The sequence below is a fragment of the Oncorhynchus kisutch genome, linkage group LG10, assembly GCF_002021735.2.
Source record: "Oncorhynchus kisutch isolate 150728-3 linkage group LG10, Okis_V2, whole genome shotgun sequence".
NCBI lineage: Eukaryota > Metazoa > Chordata > Actinopteri > Salmoniformes > Salmonidae > Oncorhynchus > Oncorhynchus kisutch.
In genome coordinates this window covers 37,901,706-37,919,689 of record NC_034183.2, presented here as the reverse complement: position 1 = coordinate 37,919,689, position 17,984 = coordinate 37,901,706, and the positions used below count along the sequence as shown (strand labels likewise).

Sequence of the window (17,984 nt, the reverse complement as noted above, 5' to 3'; positions counted from 1 at the left end):
ACACATCTGCTGTTACCACTTCATATAATATTTCTCACGATCTTCAAAAATGAAATACCTTTTGTATTCAACGTGTGCCTTGCGCAAACGACCTCAGATGGACAAAACAAAGTCAAACGTTTTGGATGGAGTCAAATGTTTGATTCCATCCACATTGAGCCTGGCCACTGCAGTCAGGGGTACTTGACAAATATAGCCTCTTTACAAGGCACGCCTTCAAATATTTTAATGGGGCAGCAACACATTTACAGTAGTTTACAGTGTTTTACTGTTGGAATTACAGAAAGGTCTTGCAGTGTTGCTGTAAAAAAATGTTTTTTTTTACTGTACTCCGATTTTACTGTGTAATCTACTGTGTTCAGTTTATACAGTTGATTAATACAGTAAGGTACTGATAAAATTGCAAAAATGGCTAACAGTGTAGCTACGGGGAAGCAAGAGAGTCACCTGCACAATGTGTATAGTTGGAGGCGGGGGTGGCACCTGTCTGCCTACACTCATCGCTTGCTTCCCCGCAACTCAACAGCTGAAGTAGGCTGTGTGTGCCGGGTGTGGCATGTCCTTCCCACTGCTGAACAAAGCTGCGCATCTGTACTGCTAATATTTCATTGTGCTTATCACTGAAAAGCTCTCAAATCTTGGCCAAAAACTCTCTGGTCAGATTTTTGGCACAGAGGTAATTTCCTCTCGTCTCATTTTAGTCAACTGAAATGAAAAATTATTTTTGTTTTTAGTTTTCTTTTGGTCTACATAGTCAGTTATAGTCTTCTCAATTGCCACAGAAAATTAGGTGTTTAACTAATATTTTTCCCACTATTGTTGTTGATGAAATTAACACTGCTTTGTAGAGCATGTCTTTGCGATATGGGAGTTGGCCATATCCCCACATGTGAGATATCAAAACAAATAATTGAAGGACAACTTAAGGTTACTTGCATAACCCCAGTTTCATTGATATTAGGGGTGAGATATCTCACCGTATTCCCCTGCTCACAAGAGCATGAGGAAGAGAAGGATGCTTGAGAATAACCAGAAGGCGGGAAAATACCTCCTATTAAAGGATGTGTGGGACAACCTAATTCACCATTCTACCTGTCTTGTCTCCTACAAATGCTTTTGAAAGGTTATTCCGAGAGAAGGTGATCCTAGCGAATCCCCACATGAGATATCTCACTCATAATTAAGTGATAATGCCAGAGAAGCCGGTCTTTGGAGGATATAGTGGCACGTTTTGCCAGCCCTCGACTTCATCTCGGGCCTAATAACACCCGTGCCAATTTACTGTATTTTCCAAACACTGACTTAAATGGCATTATTACTTTTATACAATGGGTTACCAACATATTAAAATAATGATTTACATATTTTAATTTAAAAAAAATAGTGGATGAATTTATTCATACTATTTCATCCTTTCACAAGAAACAGTCCCGACACAAATTTAGGGTTGCTACCCAAGTCAGGTGGTCGTTCGTTTTCTATCCGTTTGCCAGAGACACGAACCAGTAGTTCAGTCTTGTTGTTTTGTTCGAAATGTTCAATTTTTATATTGCCAAACTGGCTGGCAATGTTCTTATCCCTTGCTTGCTAGCTCACCAACTATGGCTAACTTATAGTCACGTCAAACAGTGCAGCCAGAATAACAACAGTAGCTGCATTTTTAATTGTTTATGCTGTTTTCTTGTAACATTTATTTGGATACATCAATAACAATGAGCCAATGAGGTGCGATTTCGCCTGGCAAGAAAATGTACTTTCTCGTCAAGGACACTGTTGTTCAGAGGAGCTAGCCAACAACATAGCTAACACAATCACTTCAAACTGAAGCTGGAAAGACTGCAAACTAGCTACACTTCGTTTCGATTTTTACCTTTTTTCAAATTACATTTCTTTGTATATATCCATAAAAATTATGCCAGCTGATTCATGATTTCGACTGGCTGCGAAACTCTGCCTGCCTGTCTGTCTCGTCCCGACTCCCGACACGTTCATTACTATGGACAGCTGGAGATCAAATTTTAATATTGAAACAATGTTGCAAATATCAGAGAGACAGACAGCAAGGTTTATACAAATTCTAGCCCTGCCAATGATTGACTGCTGAAAACGAAATGTTAGTCTCAAAGAAATGTGAGATAATGTCATACCCATATGGTCACACCCATATTGATCAGGCCACACCTCACCACACCCACCAAACGGGAGCAAACAGAAACGCACCCGTGCACCGTTTTGGGGGAAATGTGTCATTCAATACAAACGTAGCAAACGTTGGAGCGAACTGAACACAACCCTGCCTGCAGGTAGCTGTTCTGGCCCTGCCAATGATTGGCTGCAGTGGGCGGGGTCACATATAGGTATTTCAGTCAACACAGACCAGAAATGTGTTAAAGAAAGGATAAACGTAGAACGTGAAGCAATTCTCAAATAGCTCCTTTCAACTAATCAAGAGAAGCCCTAGAGTGCAAGAAACAACAGAAAAGGATAACATCAAGAAGAAAAAAAAGAATGGGATTTATTCATTGGATGGTGATTTTCGCCTTGATAGGCATAGGCTCTCAGGTAAGAAGGATTACTTTTGATTCTTTATACCTGTGCTATTTGTGTAGGACATAGCATATATTTCAAATACATTACTATTGCAATAACATCAAAGAACATGAATAGTCTGTTGGAGGAAAAGGAATGAGCTATCTAGAGGGAACACTGCCTTATTGACTGGCATACCTGTCATCAGGTGTACTGTAAGATTAACCTTGAGTAGGGAACATTCATTCCAGGAAAGTGATTGCTTGAATTTCATAAAACCTCTCATGGTATGAACATTGTGTAATATAATTTGTTTTACATTCCCTTAAAGTATTATATATATATTTTTTAACGGTTTTTACTTCCTTTTCTGTTTTTACTTCCAGAGTTCAGCTTCATCAGGTAAAACATTTATATTTTTGTCACAATACATGTACATTCCTAAACAGTCTATATTTTTCAACTGCAGAAAATGGTCGGATGAAAGTGGATTAAAAGAATCCTGATTATTACACTAGAATGATCATGTAATTGTAGTACATGTATGCAATAGTAGTGCTATAACATTTTCTAATTTGATCCAGACATGAACCCAGCATTTGACAGTGATTCTATCTCTCACCTCATATAGAAATCACAGTGTCGATATTCACCGTAACATCTAAGAGTATGACAGTGCAGTGGAGCAGATGCTCAGGAGCCAGTTCCTACAAGATCACAGCAACCTCCAAGAACTCCCTGGATGCCTCAGCCTTCGCCCAGTTCGGTGCCAACTCTGTGATGGGCTCCATCAACTCTCTAACCCCCAACAACATGTACATCATCAGGGCTGAGGCCATGGATAACAGCCTGAATGTTTTGAGCCAGGCTGAAGTAGAAGAGACCACCGGTAAAATCAGTGTCTCCTATGTGACCCTAAGGAGATGATGGTGAAACAATAGGCTATACATTATGTTGTGATCTCGTAAACAATCTGTCATTAATCACCGCTCCAGGGCCAGTTCTGTTTTTCTCTCTCATCAGAGCTATAAGGGAATATATCAAATCTAGAGAGCAATGTTAAGGGACAACCTCTCATAAGAAATATAAAGTATATTATAACAGTGGGCTTATAGTGAAAAATAAAACCAGGTATGATTATTGTGGTGTAACTGGTTACAATCCTTACATTTCCATGTGGGTATCTCCTTACGTGAGTTTCAACAATTCCCTCTTCTTGTTTTTTGTCCTTCTGTAGCTTCTGAGGTGCCCACCATCAACATGGCAACATCAAAACAGAGTGAGAGCATGACCGTGGAGTTCACTCAGGTGTCCGGTGCCACTTCCTACATCCTGCGTGCCGAGACCGCCGACATGTCCTTCTTCTACGAAACCGAGGTGTCCTCTTCCCCTGGGACCGTGCTCAACCTTCAGGCCTACACCGACTACACTCTCAGTGTCATGTCCATCAACAGCGGAGGCAGGAGCCAGCCTTCCCTCCCTGTGGTAGCAAAGACAGGTATTGTCCCTTGTATCTCACATTCACATTCACCGTCTGTTTGGGGAAAGAAAGAAAAAAACACAAGAGTATGAAAGCCTGGTATAAAGAAATTAGTCATTGGTAGGGAAAACAGTAACAACCTTTATCTCCAGTGCCCCCACCATAAGTCACTCGATCTCTTTGCTGACGTAAATGAGCCAAAGCCAGGAAGAGGATTGTAGCTGCATACCTGATCTTAAAAACTTGATTTCAGATGAGGTATTGCAAATCCGGTACATTCCTCTATTAGTGAGATGCTCTTGCTGCCCTGAGGAGGGAGGTATCCGCTGTAATTATATCTGACCCCTCTCCATACACAAAGAGATTTACCTAACTGGGTTGACAACTGAGAACACTGCGTTGGTTACCCTGGGAATAGGACCTGAGTTAGTCAGCCTATCGGATATCTTCATGTACCAAAACAAGCCACCAGCAGTTTCATCCTATTGTGTTGTGGTTTGACCTTCTTTAGAAGGCAGAGGAGAGGGAGAGAATTTTGATCGTCTCAAATCTCAGTCATGTAGTAGTACATTGTAAAGTGATCCCACAGAACAGAAAATACACTTTAGAGCTTTCTGAATGATGTCACACAAATAAAAGGCAAACCATGAACAGCCCCAACACAGACAAACAAATACACACTCTACATAACATGTCTCATTGCTGTCTCTCTCCTAAAGTGGTTGCTGCGCCCAAGCTCAACTCCACCTCTCTCAGCAATGACACCATTGTGGTGGGGTGGGAGCCTGTGGACCACGTTTTCCTGTACACCATTAGCATCATCATGGAGGGCTCAGACAGCAGGGTGAAGCTAAACACCACTGACACCAGCGTGACCTTCTCTGGCCTGGAGGCTGGGACAACCTATTGCATCAAAGGCAACGCCTGGGACCCTGAGAAAAGACAGGGAGACGACTTCACCGTCTGCCAGATCACACGTAAGGAAGAGAGGGGATTTTTGGTTAGCAAGTACACTCTTCAGTGTTACACTGCCCTGTTTCATTTTCTTCAGAAAATGTACCTGATCTAGCTTTATTTAACTTTCAGTTAATGAGGCCTTTTCGAGACCTGATAGGGATAGGGTGGAGCAAATGGCAAGCAAGAGCGCCAATTTGTGCAGTATATTTGTAAGCACGTTTAGGATTTGTCTAGGTCTGTACCTAATTGTGTGTGTGCTCATGTTGTTTCTCTCTCCACCCTCCAGGTCCATGCATCCCTGTGCTCACTGAGTTGGAGGTGAGGATGGTGGGCTCTGAGGCCGGTCTGTCTGTGTCCTGGGCTCCATCTCAGGGGGCAGGGGAGTACCTGGCCTTCAGCTCAGAGGGGCTGAACTGTACCTCTACCACCGGCACCTGCACCCTGGCCCCTGTGGGGTGTGGCCAGAGACACACCGTCACCGTGACAGCCATCAACGAGGGAGGACCCAGCATACCTTCTGCCCCTGAGGAGTTCATCACCTGTGCGTAGACATATCAATCAATCAGTCAATCAATCAAGCAAACAAATCGATTGTTTGTTATATGGCAGATTTGTGACATCTAGTAATAGAAGACACAAACCTGCTATGTAAAGCACAGCATATTGATACACTTGAGATCATTCTACTATTTCATCAACGCATGAGATGCATATGTAAGGTACTAACAACACAGGAATTCATTGAAAGTAACATGAATAACTCGACCTTTAGCCACTATTACAGACATGTAATAACCATATGATGAACATCTAATAACTGCACACCCTGCCGTGTGTTTCCCTTCAGTCCCCTGCCCACCAGAGCCTCTGCGTGTGGAGGAGACCAAGGCAGGTAATTGCTCTGTGTTGTGGGACGCCATACCCTACACTGACACCTACGTGGCCTTCATCAAGAGGGATGATGGTCAGGAGGAGAGGTGCAACACCAGCTCCACCAGCTGTAACTATCACTGCCAGTGTGGATACACCTACCTGATGACTGTGTTCGCCTTCAGCCTGGCTGGATCCAGCCCACCGGGCCCCGTGCTCAACTACACCACCTGTAAGTAGAAGCTTTAGCTCTACAGTCTAGCGGTGTGCCAGAGACCCAGCACACATAATGTGCCTCTGAAATCACGCTATTTAAAAAATAAAATAAAAAACGTTCACACAAGTCTCATTCAGCTCATTGAATGGGGGGGGATCTAAATAAATATGAATGCTGATAGATGTTCTTCAGATAGCCCACGTCAGTTCATATTGACAATGATATAAATACTGAAATAAATGTATTCCATGTCTCTCTCTCTTTCCTCCCTCTCTCTCTCTCGGTCCGTCCCCAGTACCCTGTTGTCCCGAGGACGTGTTCATCTCACTGGCCTCCCCCGGCACCCTGGAGATCATGTGGTCAGCAGTGCGTGGGGCTGAGGTGTACGAGACGCGGGCGGTGGAAGGGTCAGAGGTCATCCTGTGTAACGACACGGCACCAGTGTGCGCTCTCTCCGACCTCACCTGTAACAGCCCCTACAGTGTGGTGGTGATCCCCTGTAATGAGATTAGAGGGTGCAACCACACCTGCAGATCACACACTAAGGAGACAGGTAACACAAACATCTTTAAGAAAAATTGCCACATAGAAAAGTGTCTGCTAACTAATCATATCACCAGTTTATTTGGATGAATGGGAAAACATGTGTGTCATTACACCCACAGGTAAAAGATCACTGTGACGCTAACCCTCCCCATGCCACTTCCTCTCTCCTTCACTTTCTCTTTCTCAGCTCCCTGTATGCCAGAGATCCTGAATGTGACCCAGATCAACACCACCAGTGTCAATGTCAGCTTTAGTACTCCCAACAGAGCAGGTACCACCTACAAAGTGAGCGTAGTGGCCCAGGACAACAGAAACACCTGCACTTCCAGAGGAACGTCCTGTGAGATACTTGACCTGCCCTGTGGCAAGGTCTATGAGGTCAGCGCCATAGCAACCACCACCGTGGGCGACAGTTTTCCCAGCTACAGTATTCCACTGGAAACAGGTAGGGAACCATGGAAACTATATGGAGAAAGGGAAAGGTTTTGGTTCATTTGTTTGGACTACTGGTATCACTTGTTACTGGGGATGTTGTGGTGAATTATTTTATGAAGTTGTTCATTCAGCAATCTGCAGATAGATTTAAAAAAAATAAGTATACATTTCTCACAATTGTGCTTACCATTCGTCCTCTAGCACCCTGTTGCCCGGCAACCTTTAACGTTGAACAGGTGACTCAGGCCATGACAAATGTCACCTGGTCGATGGCGAGAGGCACACACACCTACATGACCTCTCTGACCTCACCGAAAGGCACCGCCCGCTGCCACACCCTGGACACCCACTGCCTGATGGGATGCATCACCTGCGGAACAAACTACACCGTCAGCATGGAGGCCATCAGCCGCACTGGACACATGTCTGAGTGCACCTATCATGGCTTCTCATCCAGTGAGTGACAGATAGACTAATATATCCCAGCTTCTCATCCAATGAGTGAAAGACAGAAGCACCTATCATAGCAACAATGGGACCACTGAGTCAGTGGAATGGAAAAATGGAAAACGTTCTAGGCGAATTACTGACTCTAGGTGAATTACACACAATTCATTTCTATAGCACTAAGTTACAAAAGAGTGTCAGAGTTTGATCATAGCCAAGTACATTTTAACATCCACATACCATTGCGCCCTGCACAATTGCCACTCTAGTGCCTTACTGAACTATCTTTCCCTCCCAGGTGCTTGTTGTCCATCGGGCGTGAAGCTGTACAGGATGGCCAACAACACACTGCGTGTATACTGGCGTTCCACTGGCGGTCTCCATAACTACACGGCCAAGATGGTTGGTAGCCAGTCCAACTACACCTGCACCCCTCCCCCCGGGGGCAACACCTGTGAAGTGCCGGAGATCATGTGTGGGGACGTCTACAACGTAGTGGTGGCCCCTCTCACCCAGGACGGAGCCATGGTCCAGTTCTGCCCCCAGAGGATGTACTCAGGTAGGCTACTCAATACCACAATACCACTTGAAAGATCTACATACATAATCTAAAAGGAAATTACATTTCAGTCAAGTTCATTTTGCTTTGTTTGTATAGCATGGTTTTACAAAGTCATTGGCATATACCAGATTATTATCCTCTCTAGGTTTCTTCCTAGGTTCTGGCCTTTCTAGGGAGTTTTTCCTAGCCACCGTGCTTCTACACCTGCATTGCTTGCTGTTTGGGGTTTTAGGCTGGGTTTCTGTACAGCACTTTGTGACATCAGCTGATGTAAAAAGGGCTTTACAAATACATTTGATTGATTGATTAACATATTCTTGTCTGATTTCAGTTTCCTGCTCGGGAAGCAATGTTGGAATGGGTATGTTTTTGAGTTTTTTTTCATAAATGATCTGTAGCCTAGTATTGGTTTTCACAGACTCAAGCCTATGGTATTTTGTGGGATAAAATGGAGGGGAAATTATGCATCAGTGCAAAATGTATTCACTTCTCTAACATTTCTCAAATATATTCTTTCCCACAGTAATCTATCGAGGAAAGAGAAGTCTGGACTAGCAGATGGTATGTATCATGCAATTTCTCATCAGTTTGAATCAGAGCACCCCTAGTACACAATCCAAACATACACTCATAATACTATAACTACTGCATTTACCATTATCTCCCAAGGTAGCTCCCGTGTCATCCCAGCTGAACACACTCTAGGAATAAATAGCCTTTGAGTGGCAGATCGAATCACAGCAGAGCACAACAGGAATTATTAAACTGAATTTATGGGTCAATACCCTGTCAGAGTGAATAGGGTTTTCAGCCATAGACCTTTATATACAGTATTTATATGTTTTATTGTCACATACACATTTCACTGCACCTATCCAGTGTACCAGGTACGAAGGTAAAACCCGGATGCAGACAGCGTTGAATTAACAACAGGTTAATAATCCAACAGGTGCAGGCAATAGACAGGTCAAGGCTGGCAGGGGTCAGTAAACCAGAGGTGGGGCAATGGTACCGGACGGCAGGCAGGCAAAGGTCAATAATCCAGAGGTGGGGCAAAGGTACAGGTCGGCAGGCAGGCTCAGGGGCAGGCAGAGTGGTCAGGCAGACGGGCTCAGAGTCAGGACAGGCAAGGGTCAAAACCAGGAGGGCGAGAAAAAGACAGACTGGGAAAAGCAGGCGCAGAGAACGAAAACGCTGGTTGACTTGACAAACAAGATGAACTGGCAACAGACAAACAGAGAACACAGGTATAAATACACAGGGGATAATGGGGAAGATGGGCGACACCTGGAGGGGGGTGGAGACAATCACAAAGACAGGTGCAACAGATCAGGGTGTGTTATTTTACAGGGACAGCTGTACTATAGTTGAAGTAACATAATCGATATAGGGAAAATTAAACTTTCTATTAAATAGATAGTTGATATAAAACACTATTATGAGAATTACAAAAACGGACTCAGATAGCCAACTCCCTACAAGTCTCCACCTTACAACAGGAGCAGACTGGCCATCTGGCATTTTGTGCAAATGTTTTGCCAAATGGGCCTGTCTAACTAGTTTTTTGGGGGGTTGAAATTATAATTATCTGGCTAATAACACAGGCCTCAAGGGGAAAAAATGGTCCGGTGTGGAGGCCTTGAGGGGAGAAAATGGTCCAGTGTGGGTGCCTCAAGAGAAAAATGGTCTGGTATGTTAGAAATGCCATAGACAATTTCTGGTCCCAGTCCGCTCCTGCCTTACAATGACCAATGTGTGTAGGATGGGGGCCCAACAAATATACTCATATCTTTAGGGTGTAAATGTGAGTCCTATGGAGTGCATTGCTGTAATGGTTCTCTCGGGATTAAGAGTAGCAGTTTCCCTTTGCTGGTCATACACAGACATTGCAAGGAAGGCAACATTTTCACATTACATTTGAGTTCACAGTGTAATTTTCACTTGACTCTTTAAAAGTCCCCTTAGAACAGCTCTGTGAAATCAGCGACATCATGCAAAAAGCTTCAAAATAAAATTCCTCCCTCTACTTGAACACAAGTTCACAAATCGTAGTATATTTTGCCTGTTTTAAAAGGCTAGAAGAAAATAACTCATAAGTTTAGTTCAAATGTCTTACCCCATCAGAACCCAAAATATAAGCTTTTTTTTACTCCAATGTTAGTAAACAAAGAACATGTAAACAAAGAAAATATAGCCTCAAAACATGGTTAAAACTATAACATTGATATATCATTGATGGTCAATCCTTGCATCCATAGCTCTGTCTATGAATTTGAGTGATACAATTTCTCCAGCCCCATTCCTTTTTACTGAACCAGGGGCAGGGAAGCCACTTTGCTGTTGTTTCTACTGCTGATTGATGCTTTAAGATGTGTTCTGTTGCTCTACCTACCCTCTACTTTTCATGCTATTTTAGAGCTATTGAGGCTTATTGTTGAGTTCTGGTGGTTATTTGTAAATAGGCGCTCTGCCAAGGTGGGTAAATTAAACTAAATATGCCCTCAGTACATGTACAGAAATGTAATTAACATGATGTAAATCAGGGGACATCAAAATGTGAATTTAAAAAAACAATGCTAAATATGAATTAGTTGAAAAGGAATTAATGATTGGAAGTTCAGTAATCTTCATTAAATAATATCTGAGTAATAGTTTAATTTCTATTCCGCTAGATGACACCGTCCCCCATGCTGCTCCCAGTCAGAGGTCTGAGGATTCAGAAACAAAATAGTTTATGCTCTTGAAACACATCTGTGCCTTGGTAGATCAGTTCTGTTACACTGCTATAAATGTATTATTACTGTTACTGAATGTTAAAGACACTTATAACATTAGAAATTGTTATTACATTGTTAAAACAACAGACCTACACTGTGAAAGTCTTTAGATTCTTTCAAATGAATATTTGTTTGAAAAGATTACATCAATTGCAAAGACAGCACATACACTACCGTTCCAAAGTTCGGGGTCATTTAGAAATGTCCTTGTTTTTGAAAGAAAAGCACATTTTTTGTCCATTAACATAACATCAAATGGATCAGAGATACCGTGTAAACATTGTTAATGTTGTAAATGACAATTGTAGCTGGAAACGGATGACTTTTAATGGAATATCTACATAGGCGTACAAAGGCCCATTATCAGCAACCATCACTGCTGTGTTCCAATGGCACGTTGTGTTAGCTAATCCAAGTTTATCCTTTTAAAAGGCTAATTGATCATTAGAAAAACATTTTGCAATCATGTTAGCACAGCTGAAAGCTGTAGTGCTGATTATAGAAGCAATAAAACGGGCCTTCTTTAGTTGAGTATCTGGAGCATCAGCATTTGTTAGTTCGATTACAGACTCAAAATGGCCAGAAACAAAGCCCTTTCTTCTGAAACTTGTCAGTCTATTCTTGGTCTGAGAAATGAAGGCTATTCCATGCGAGAAATTGCCATGAAACTGAAGATCTCATACAACGCTGTGTACTACTCCCTTCATAGAACAGCGAAAAACTGCCTCTAACCAGAATAGAAAGAGGAGTGGGAGGCCCCAGTCGAAGGCCTTAAAGACAATTTCAGTATATTCAGAGACAATAATCAGCACTACAACGTTTTTATGGTTATTACTTGGCCTTGGTTATTACTTGACCTTACTGGTAATCTCTGAACATCTTGACTGACGATCTTGCCTTAATGGCCACAGGACTTTGCCACCCCTCCAAGCCTGGTTCCTCTCTAGTTTTGTTCTTAGGTTCCTGCCTTCTGGGGAGTTTTTCTTAGCCACTGTGCTTCTGCATTGCTTTCTCTTTTGGGGGTTTTGGCTGAGTATCTGTAAAGCACTGTAAAGAGCTTTATAAAATACATTTGATTGATTGATTGATCTAAACGTTTGCTTCTGTACCATTTAAACTAAATACGTTATAGCACTATACAGCTATTTGCTACTGTACTGTTAATTATATACAATTGTTGCCAATAAAGGGGGTGATTTAGAATCCCCAGACACTCTGTTAACAGGTTCTGGTGTCATACTATGAAGATTTATGTAATTCAATCGTTTTTTTGGAGGATAACCTATTGTCAACTGTTCCCAAAACATTTTCATTATAGCAATATACAGCTATTTGCCACTGTATTGTTAATTCTATAGAAGTTGTCTCCAATAAGGGGGAGTGATTTGGAGTCCTCAGACACCCCGCTAATCAGATCTGGTGACAAACTATGAAGATTTGCAATCAGTGATTGATATGGAGGGGGACTGGAGGGACTTCATGGCAAAATAACTGATATCAAATAATTTGACAAATGCTCCAACATCCTCTTCTATACACGTGAGAGCAAGAGAGAGAGAAAAGGTTGAAACAGCAGGTCCCAGACAAGGTATCCACTGGGCACAGACGTCATTTCAACAACAAGTTAACAAACTATTATCATTTCTTGTAGGCCTATTTTGTTTCAATCAAAGTCTGCGGCGCGTTGAGTTTTGGCTGCATGAGAAAAAAAATGAAAGAATGTGCAGCTTCAGATAAAAAATGACAGGTGTTTTCGTAAACCACACCATTGCCTCGTTTTATATCACATTCCAATGATAAAACTGGGGGGGATAAAAATGCAATTTCAGAATGTGTGTGTGTGGGGGGGGGGGGGGTCGCATGTCCCCATCCCCAGTGAAATTTGTGCCCCTGCTTATATGCTATTATATTTGGATCTGTTATGTAAAATACTAATTTATCATAATGTGATCTTGCCAGAATCTGATTCAGCTTTGATTTAACTTTATTAAATGAGCAGCGAGCACCATTATGAGAAGTGATCATATTTGTATTGCTAGTAATAATAATAATAATAATAAGTGATGAGGCCTACGCCTACTAGTCTTACTCTAGTGACTCCCCATCCCGCATGAGGGAGCGTAATCATCGACTGACACTAATTAGCATAACGCAACGGACATAAATATTACTAGAAAATATTCCTATTCATGAAAATCACAAGTGAAATATATTGAGACACAGCTTAGCCTTTTGTTAATCACCCTGTCATCTCAGATTTTCAAAATATGCTTTACAGCCAAAGCTAGACAAGCATTTGTGTAAGTTTATCAATAGCCTAGCATAGCATTTTGTCCAGCTAGCAGCAGGTAACTTGGTCACGGATATCAGAAAAGCAATCAAATTAAATCGTTTACCTTTGATGAGCTTTGGATGTTTTCACTCACGAGACTCCCAGTTAGATAGCTAATGTTCCTTTTTTCCAAAAATATTATTTTTGTAGGCGAAATAGCTCCGTTTGTTTGTTCTTCACATTTGGCTGAGAAATCACCCGGAAATTGCAGTCACGAAAACACCGAAAAATATTCAAAATTAGCTCCATAATATCGAGAGACACATGGCAAACGTTGTTTAGAATCAATCCTCAAGGTGTTTTTCAAATATATAGTCGATAATATATCCACCGGGACAATTGGTTTTTCAGTAGGACCGATTGGAATAATGGCTACCTCTGTATTTTACACGAGAATCACTCTGAGAGCATCAGGTGACCACTTGCGCAATGTAGCCGCTTACAGGTATTCTTCAACATAAATGCGTAAAACTACGTCACAATGCTGTAGACACCTTGGGGAATACGGGGGGAAAGTAATCTGGTTGATAGCCCATTCACTGCTCAATAGGGACGCATTGGAACGCAGCGCTTTCAAAACATGAGGCACTTCCGGATTGGATTTTTCTCAGGCTTTCGCCTGCAATATCAGTTCTGTTATACTCACAGACAATATTTTTACAGTTTTGGAAACTTTAGAGTGTTTTCTATCCTAAGCTGTCAAATATAAGCATATTCTAGCATCTTGTCCTGACAAAATATCCCGTTTACTACGGGAACGTTATTTTTCCAAAAATGAAAATACTGCCCCCTAGTCACAAAAGGTTTTAAGGGTTATTTTAAACAATTTGAGCGGCCTTCGAATTGTGGTGCTGAAAGGCAGCAGTGGTCACGTATCGTTCTGGGTTTCACTGCACAAGTGGGTCTATGGAGTTTTAGGAACTTCATGGCAGACACGCGGTGGATTGGATCCTAGATCTCGTTGGTGTAAGGACAGTACTCGGACAGTAGGGCGAGTTCAAGTGCGTTGTAGAAGACTCTTTTGAGGACAGACGTTTTAGCAAGCCCCTGGTGGAGTTTTCTGCCTGTGGTTGTTCTTGTTATGTTGGATTTGGTCCACACAGTGAAAATTTATGTATACATCATTGATGTATACAGAGAAGAGAGTCGGCCCGAGAATTGAACCCTGTGGCACCCCCATAGAGACTGCCAGAGGTCCGGACAATAGGCCCTCCGATTTGACACACTGAACTCTATCAGAGAAGTCGTAGTTGAACCTGGCGAGGCAATCATTTGAGAAACCAAGGCTATTGAGTCTGCCGATAAGAATGTGGTGATTGACAGAGTCGAAAGCCTTGGCCAGGTCGATGAATACTGCTGCACTGTAATGTCTCTTATCGATGGTGGTTATGATGTCGTTTAGGACCTTGAGCGTAGCTGAGCTGCACCCATGACCAGCTCTGAAAACAGATTGCATAGCAAAGAAGGTACGGTGGGATTCGAAATGGTCGGTGATCTGTTTGTTATCTTGGCTTTCGAAGACCTTAGAAAGGCAGGGTAGGATAAATATAGGTCTGTAGCAGTTTGGGTCTAGAGTGTCTCCCCCTTTGAAGAGGGGGATGACCGAGGCAGCTTTCCAATCTATGGGAATCTCAGACGATACGAAAGCGAGGTTAAGTTTAAATGGTTAAGGTTAGGGTTAGCTAAAAGGGTTAAGGTTACGGAAAGGGTTATCTAACACGCTAAGTAGTTGCAAAGTACATAAAAAAGTAATAAGTAGTTGAAAAGTGAATTAGCTAAAATACTAGTCGTCCATGATAAGATTCAAACTCTTAAACTTTTGTTTGCTAGACGTTCATTTTATACAACCACCTTCCACCCCGAGCAACCACTCTACTTTCGTTTTTGCCTTAAGCAACCATCTGTCTTATGTAACCATAGCAAACGCAACATATCAAACTAATTTGAGTCTCTGGGATTTATGTTTACTATGTTAGGTCCAGTCTATGACAGCAGACTGTCATTTAGGCTAGCTACCAATAGGCATCTATAGCCTACATATTTATTTAGTTTGGCGTTCTATCATTTTCATGGCATTTTAGTGGAAATCAGGCCTAAATATATTTTATTTCGAATTTATCAGAATTAATTTTCCATAAATTATTTTACCATGCAGCTCCATGTATTCTCAAATGGAAAAAAAGTGACACCTCTTCCTCCCGCTATGGCAGCACTACATCCCTGCTTATGACAGTATGTGATAACAGGCTATACAGCCTACTAGGCTTACTAGTGATTTAACCCACCACTTGCATTATCCACCTGTTGCATTCATAACCGCGGGAAGTAGGGGTGCTGACCCGGCTAGGGGAGGAGCATTGACATTCAAGATAGCTTGGAGTGAAATTTCCTATCTTCAAAAGTCAGCAGGCCTATAATAGATAGTGTAAACGTTTTATTTTTTTTAAACAGCACTGAAGTATAGTCACCATTTGCCATTGACTTAATAAGTTGATTGTGGCCTGGCTGCTCAATGTGCCTGCTCGCTACTACTTGCTAGCTTCATTGAGAAACAGTTGGAACTTAGCTAGCTATTAAGTAATTCAGGTACTGATAAACAGTGGGTAGCTTGTGCTTTATCTATGATAGTTTTACTGCTTGCCGATTATGAAGTTGTAGACATGTTATTGTTCTCAGAAATCAGTCCTGAGCACGCAGCCAGACTTTCCCGACTCGAAAGAATGCTAAGCAGTGCACTGACCAGTTTTTCATGCACATGTTTTAACTTCAGAAATACTGCACCAAAGACCTTAGCTCGATGTCAAATTGCACTACTAAGACCTCTAAAACGTCTAAATTAGTTACAGCTTTTTTGATTGATCTTAAATTAATTCTGGCTATTTTAAAGAAATGGCTATGCTGTTGCTATGGTGACTCAGGAGGGACAAACAGAACCTGCCAGGGTACAATATCCAAACATAACATACCCACATCAAACCACACCACCAAGACAACTCTCGTTTGGCTTCAGTCATGGCCGCCATCATTACTTAATGAGCAATCTTCAAAACCGGGCCAAATCAGGAAGTGCAATTGTCCTTTTAACATGCATAATAAATGTTTTTTCTTCTTCATGTTATTCTTCTCTGCTTTCACAGTTCCCAGTCCCGTAGATATCAGGAGGAGCAGAAACAAGCTTCTCATTCCCCCAACAAGTCTACCTAATCCTCAAGAGGAAGTGAACCTCTCTACAAAATATCCCAGCCTAAATTATAGTTTAGTTTAAGACCTGTTTTTTGGATGTACAAAACATCTACAGTTACTGATCTGAACAAATATACTGAATTAAACAACAAATTCATCCTGAATAAGTAGCTTTATTTTTATCTAACACTTTTTTTTATTAAGTGATTGCATCGTTTTAATAAGAATTTAAATGTTTTTATTTGGATATATGTCAGCAAAATGCAATAAAAAGTACCTACTACTACTTCTACTTAAAAGATAAGTAGTTACCAGACTAAATGTGGATTAAATGTATTAAAGTAGATGTGTATTCAGAATTCAGGAGGTGAAATGTTCCACATTTAAATATTTGTATTGATTGTACAAAAGTTTACAGAATTGTACATCATGCACAGTAATTGAAATGTTTGTTATTAAAACTGAAACTCAAATGGCAACTATCGATCATTAATTGGAAATATAAAAAACAATGATGAACAACATTTAATAATTGAAGTAGAGTAGCCTTTCATGCAGTCAAATGACCAAATGACTTCATGGGTGGAATGTTATTAATATGTTTAATAGAAATTTGAAGCCGAAAATCCGGTGTTTCTATGTCAAACAGTTTCATTATACTTTAGTCTTCTGTGATTTACAGTGCATTCGGAAAGTATTCAGACCCCTTGACTTTTTCCACATTTTGTTACGTTACAGCCTTATTCTAAAGTGGATTAAATAAAATGTTCCTCATCAATCTACACACAATACTCCTTTTATGACAAAGCTAAAAAAGGTTTTTCAAAATGTTTGCAAATGTATTACAAATAAATAAGTATTCAGACCCTTTGCTATGAGACTCGAAATTGGCTCAGGTACATCCTCTTTCCATTGATCACCCTTGAGATGTTTCTACAACTTGATTGGAGTCCACCTGTGGTAAATTCAATTGGTTGGACATGACTTGGAAAGGCACACACCTGTCTATATAAGGTCAAACAGTTGACCGTGCATGTCAGAGCAAAAACCAAGCCATGAGTTCAAAGAAATTATCTGTAGAGCTTCGAGACAGAATTGTGTTGAGGCACAGATCTGGGGAAGGGTACCAAAACATTTCTGCAGAATTGAATGTCAACAAGAATACAGTGTTCCCATCATTCTTGAATGGAAGAAGTTTGGAACCCCTCTTCCTAGAGCTGGCCGCCCAGCCAAACTGAGTAATTGGGGGAGAATGGCCTTGGTCAGGGAGGTGACCAAGAACCCGATGGTCACCGATTTAGCTCCAGAGTTCCTCTGTGGAGATGGGAGAACCTTCCAGAAGGACAACCATCTCTGCAGCACTCCACCAATCAGGCCTTTATGGTAGAGTGGCCAGACGGAAGCCACTCCTCAGTAAAAGGCACATGACAGCCTGCTTGGAGTTTGCCAAAAGGCACCTAAAGGACTCTCAGACCATGAGATTGAACTCTTTGGCCTGAATGCCAAGCGTCACGTCTGGAGGAAACCTGGCACAACCCCAGCATTCTGTGGAGATGTTTTTCAGCAGCAGGGATTGGGAGACTAGTCAGGATTGAGGGAAAGATGAACGAAGCAAAGTACAGAGAGATCCTTGATGAAAACCTGCTCCA

General features: G+C 41.6%; 1 protein-coding gene and 1 long non-coding RNA gene across 2 annotated transcripts in view; one reads left to right on the top strand and one right to left on the bottom strand.

The window, feature by feature from the left end:
• Nucleotides 1-2,490: 2,490 nt before the first annotated feature.
• Nucleotides 2,491-17,984, bottom strand: part of LOC116375822 (uncharacterized) — a 29,185-nt gene continuing 13,691 nt past the window's right edge. The window contains exons 2-6 of the long non-coding RNA XR_004211222.1: nucleotides 7,222-7,404; nucleotides 6,352-7,061; nucleotides 5,999-6,066; nucleotides 5,209-5,505; nucleotides 2,491-4,063 (exon numbers count right to left, since the gene is read on the bottom strand). This is a non-coding gene — a long non-coding RNA (uncharacterized LOC116375822). The remainder of the gene's footprint in view (nucleotides 4,064-5,208; nucleotides 5,506-5,998; nucleotides 6,067-6,351; nucleotides 7,062-7,221; nucleotides 7,405-17,984) is intronic.
• LOC109897211 (fibronectin type III domain-containing protein 7) lies at nucleotides 3,165-17,095 on the top strand. Its single transcript, XM_031833619.1, has 12 exons — nucleotides 3,165-3,418; nucleotides 3,767-4,027; nucleotides 4,729-4,986; nucleotides 5,253-5,507; nucleotides 5,814-6,068; nucleotides 6,349-6,606; nucleotides 6,787-7,044; nucleotides 7,236-7,490; nucleotides 7,780-8,040; nucleotides 8,375-8,404; nucleotides 8,567-8,604; nucleotides 16,290-17,095. The coding sequence occupies exons 1-11, from the start codon at nucleotides 3,199-3,201 to the stop codon at nucleotides 8,596-8,598; spliced, it is 2,343 nt and encodes a 780-aa protein (XP_031689479.1). The 5' UTR covers nucleotides 3,165-3,198; the 3' UTR covers nucleotides 8,599-8,604; nucleotides 16,290-17,095.

Coding starts and splice junctions, on each gene's coding strand:
- LOC109897211 (XM_031833619.1), top strand. CDS start 3,199: ATGACAGTGCAGTGGAGCAGATGCTCAGGAGCCAGTTCCTACAAGATC. Junction 7,491..7,779: donor CTATCATGGCTTCTCATCCA/GTGAGTGACAGA, acceptor TTTCCCTCCCAG/GTGCTTGTTGTCCATCGGGC. Junction 8,405..8,566: donor GGGAAGCAATGTTGGAATGG/GTATGTTTTTGA, acceptor TCTTTCCCACAG/TAATCTATCGAGGAAAGAGA.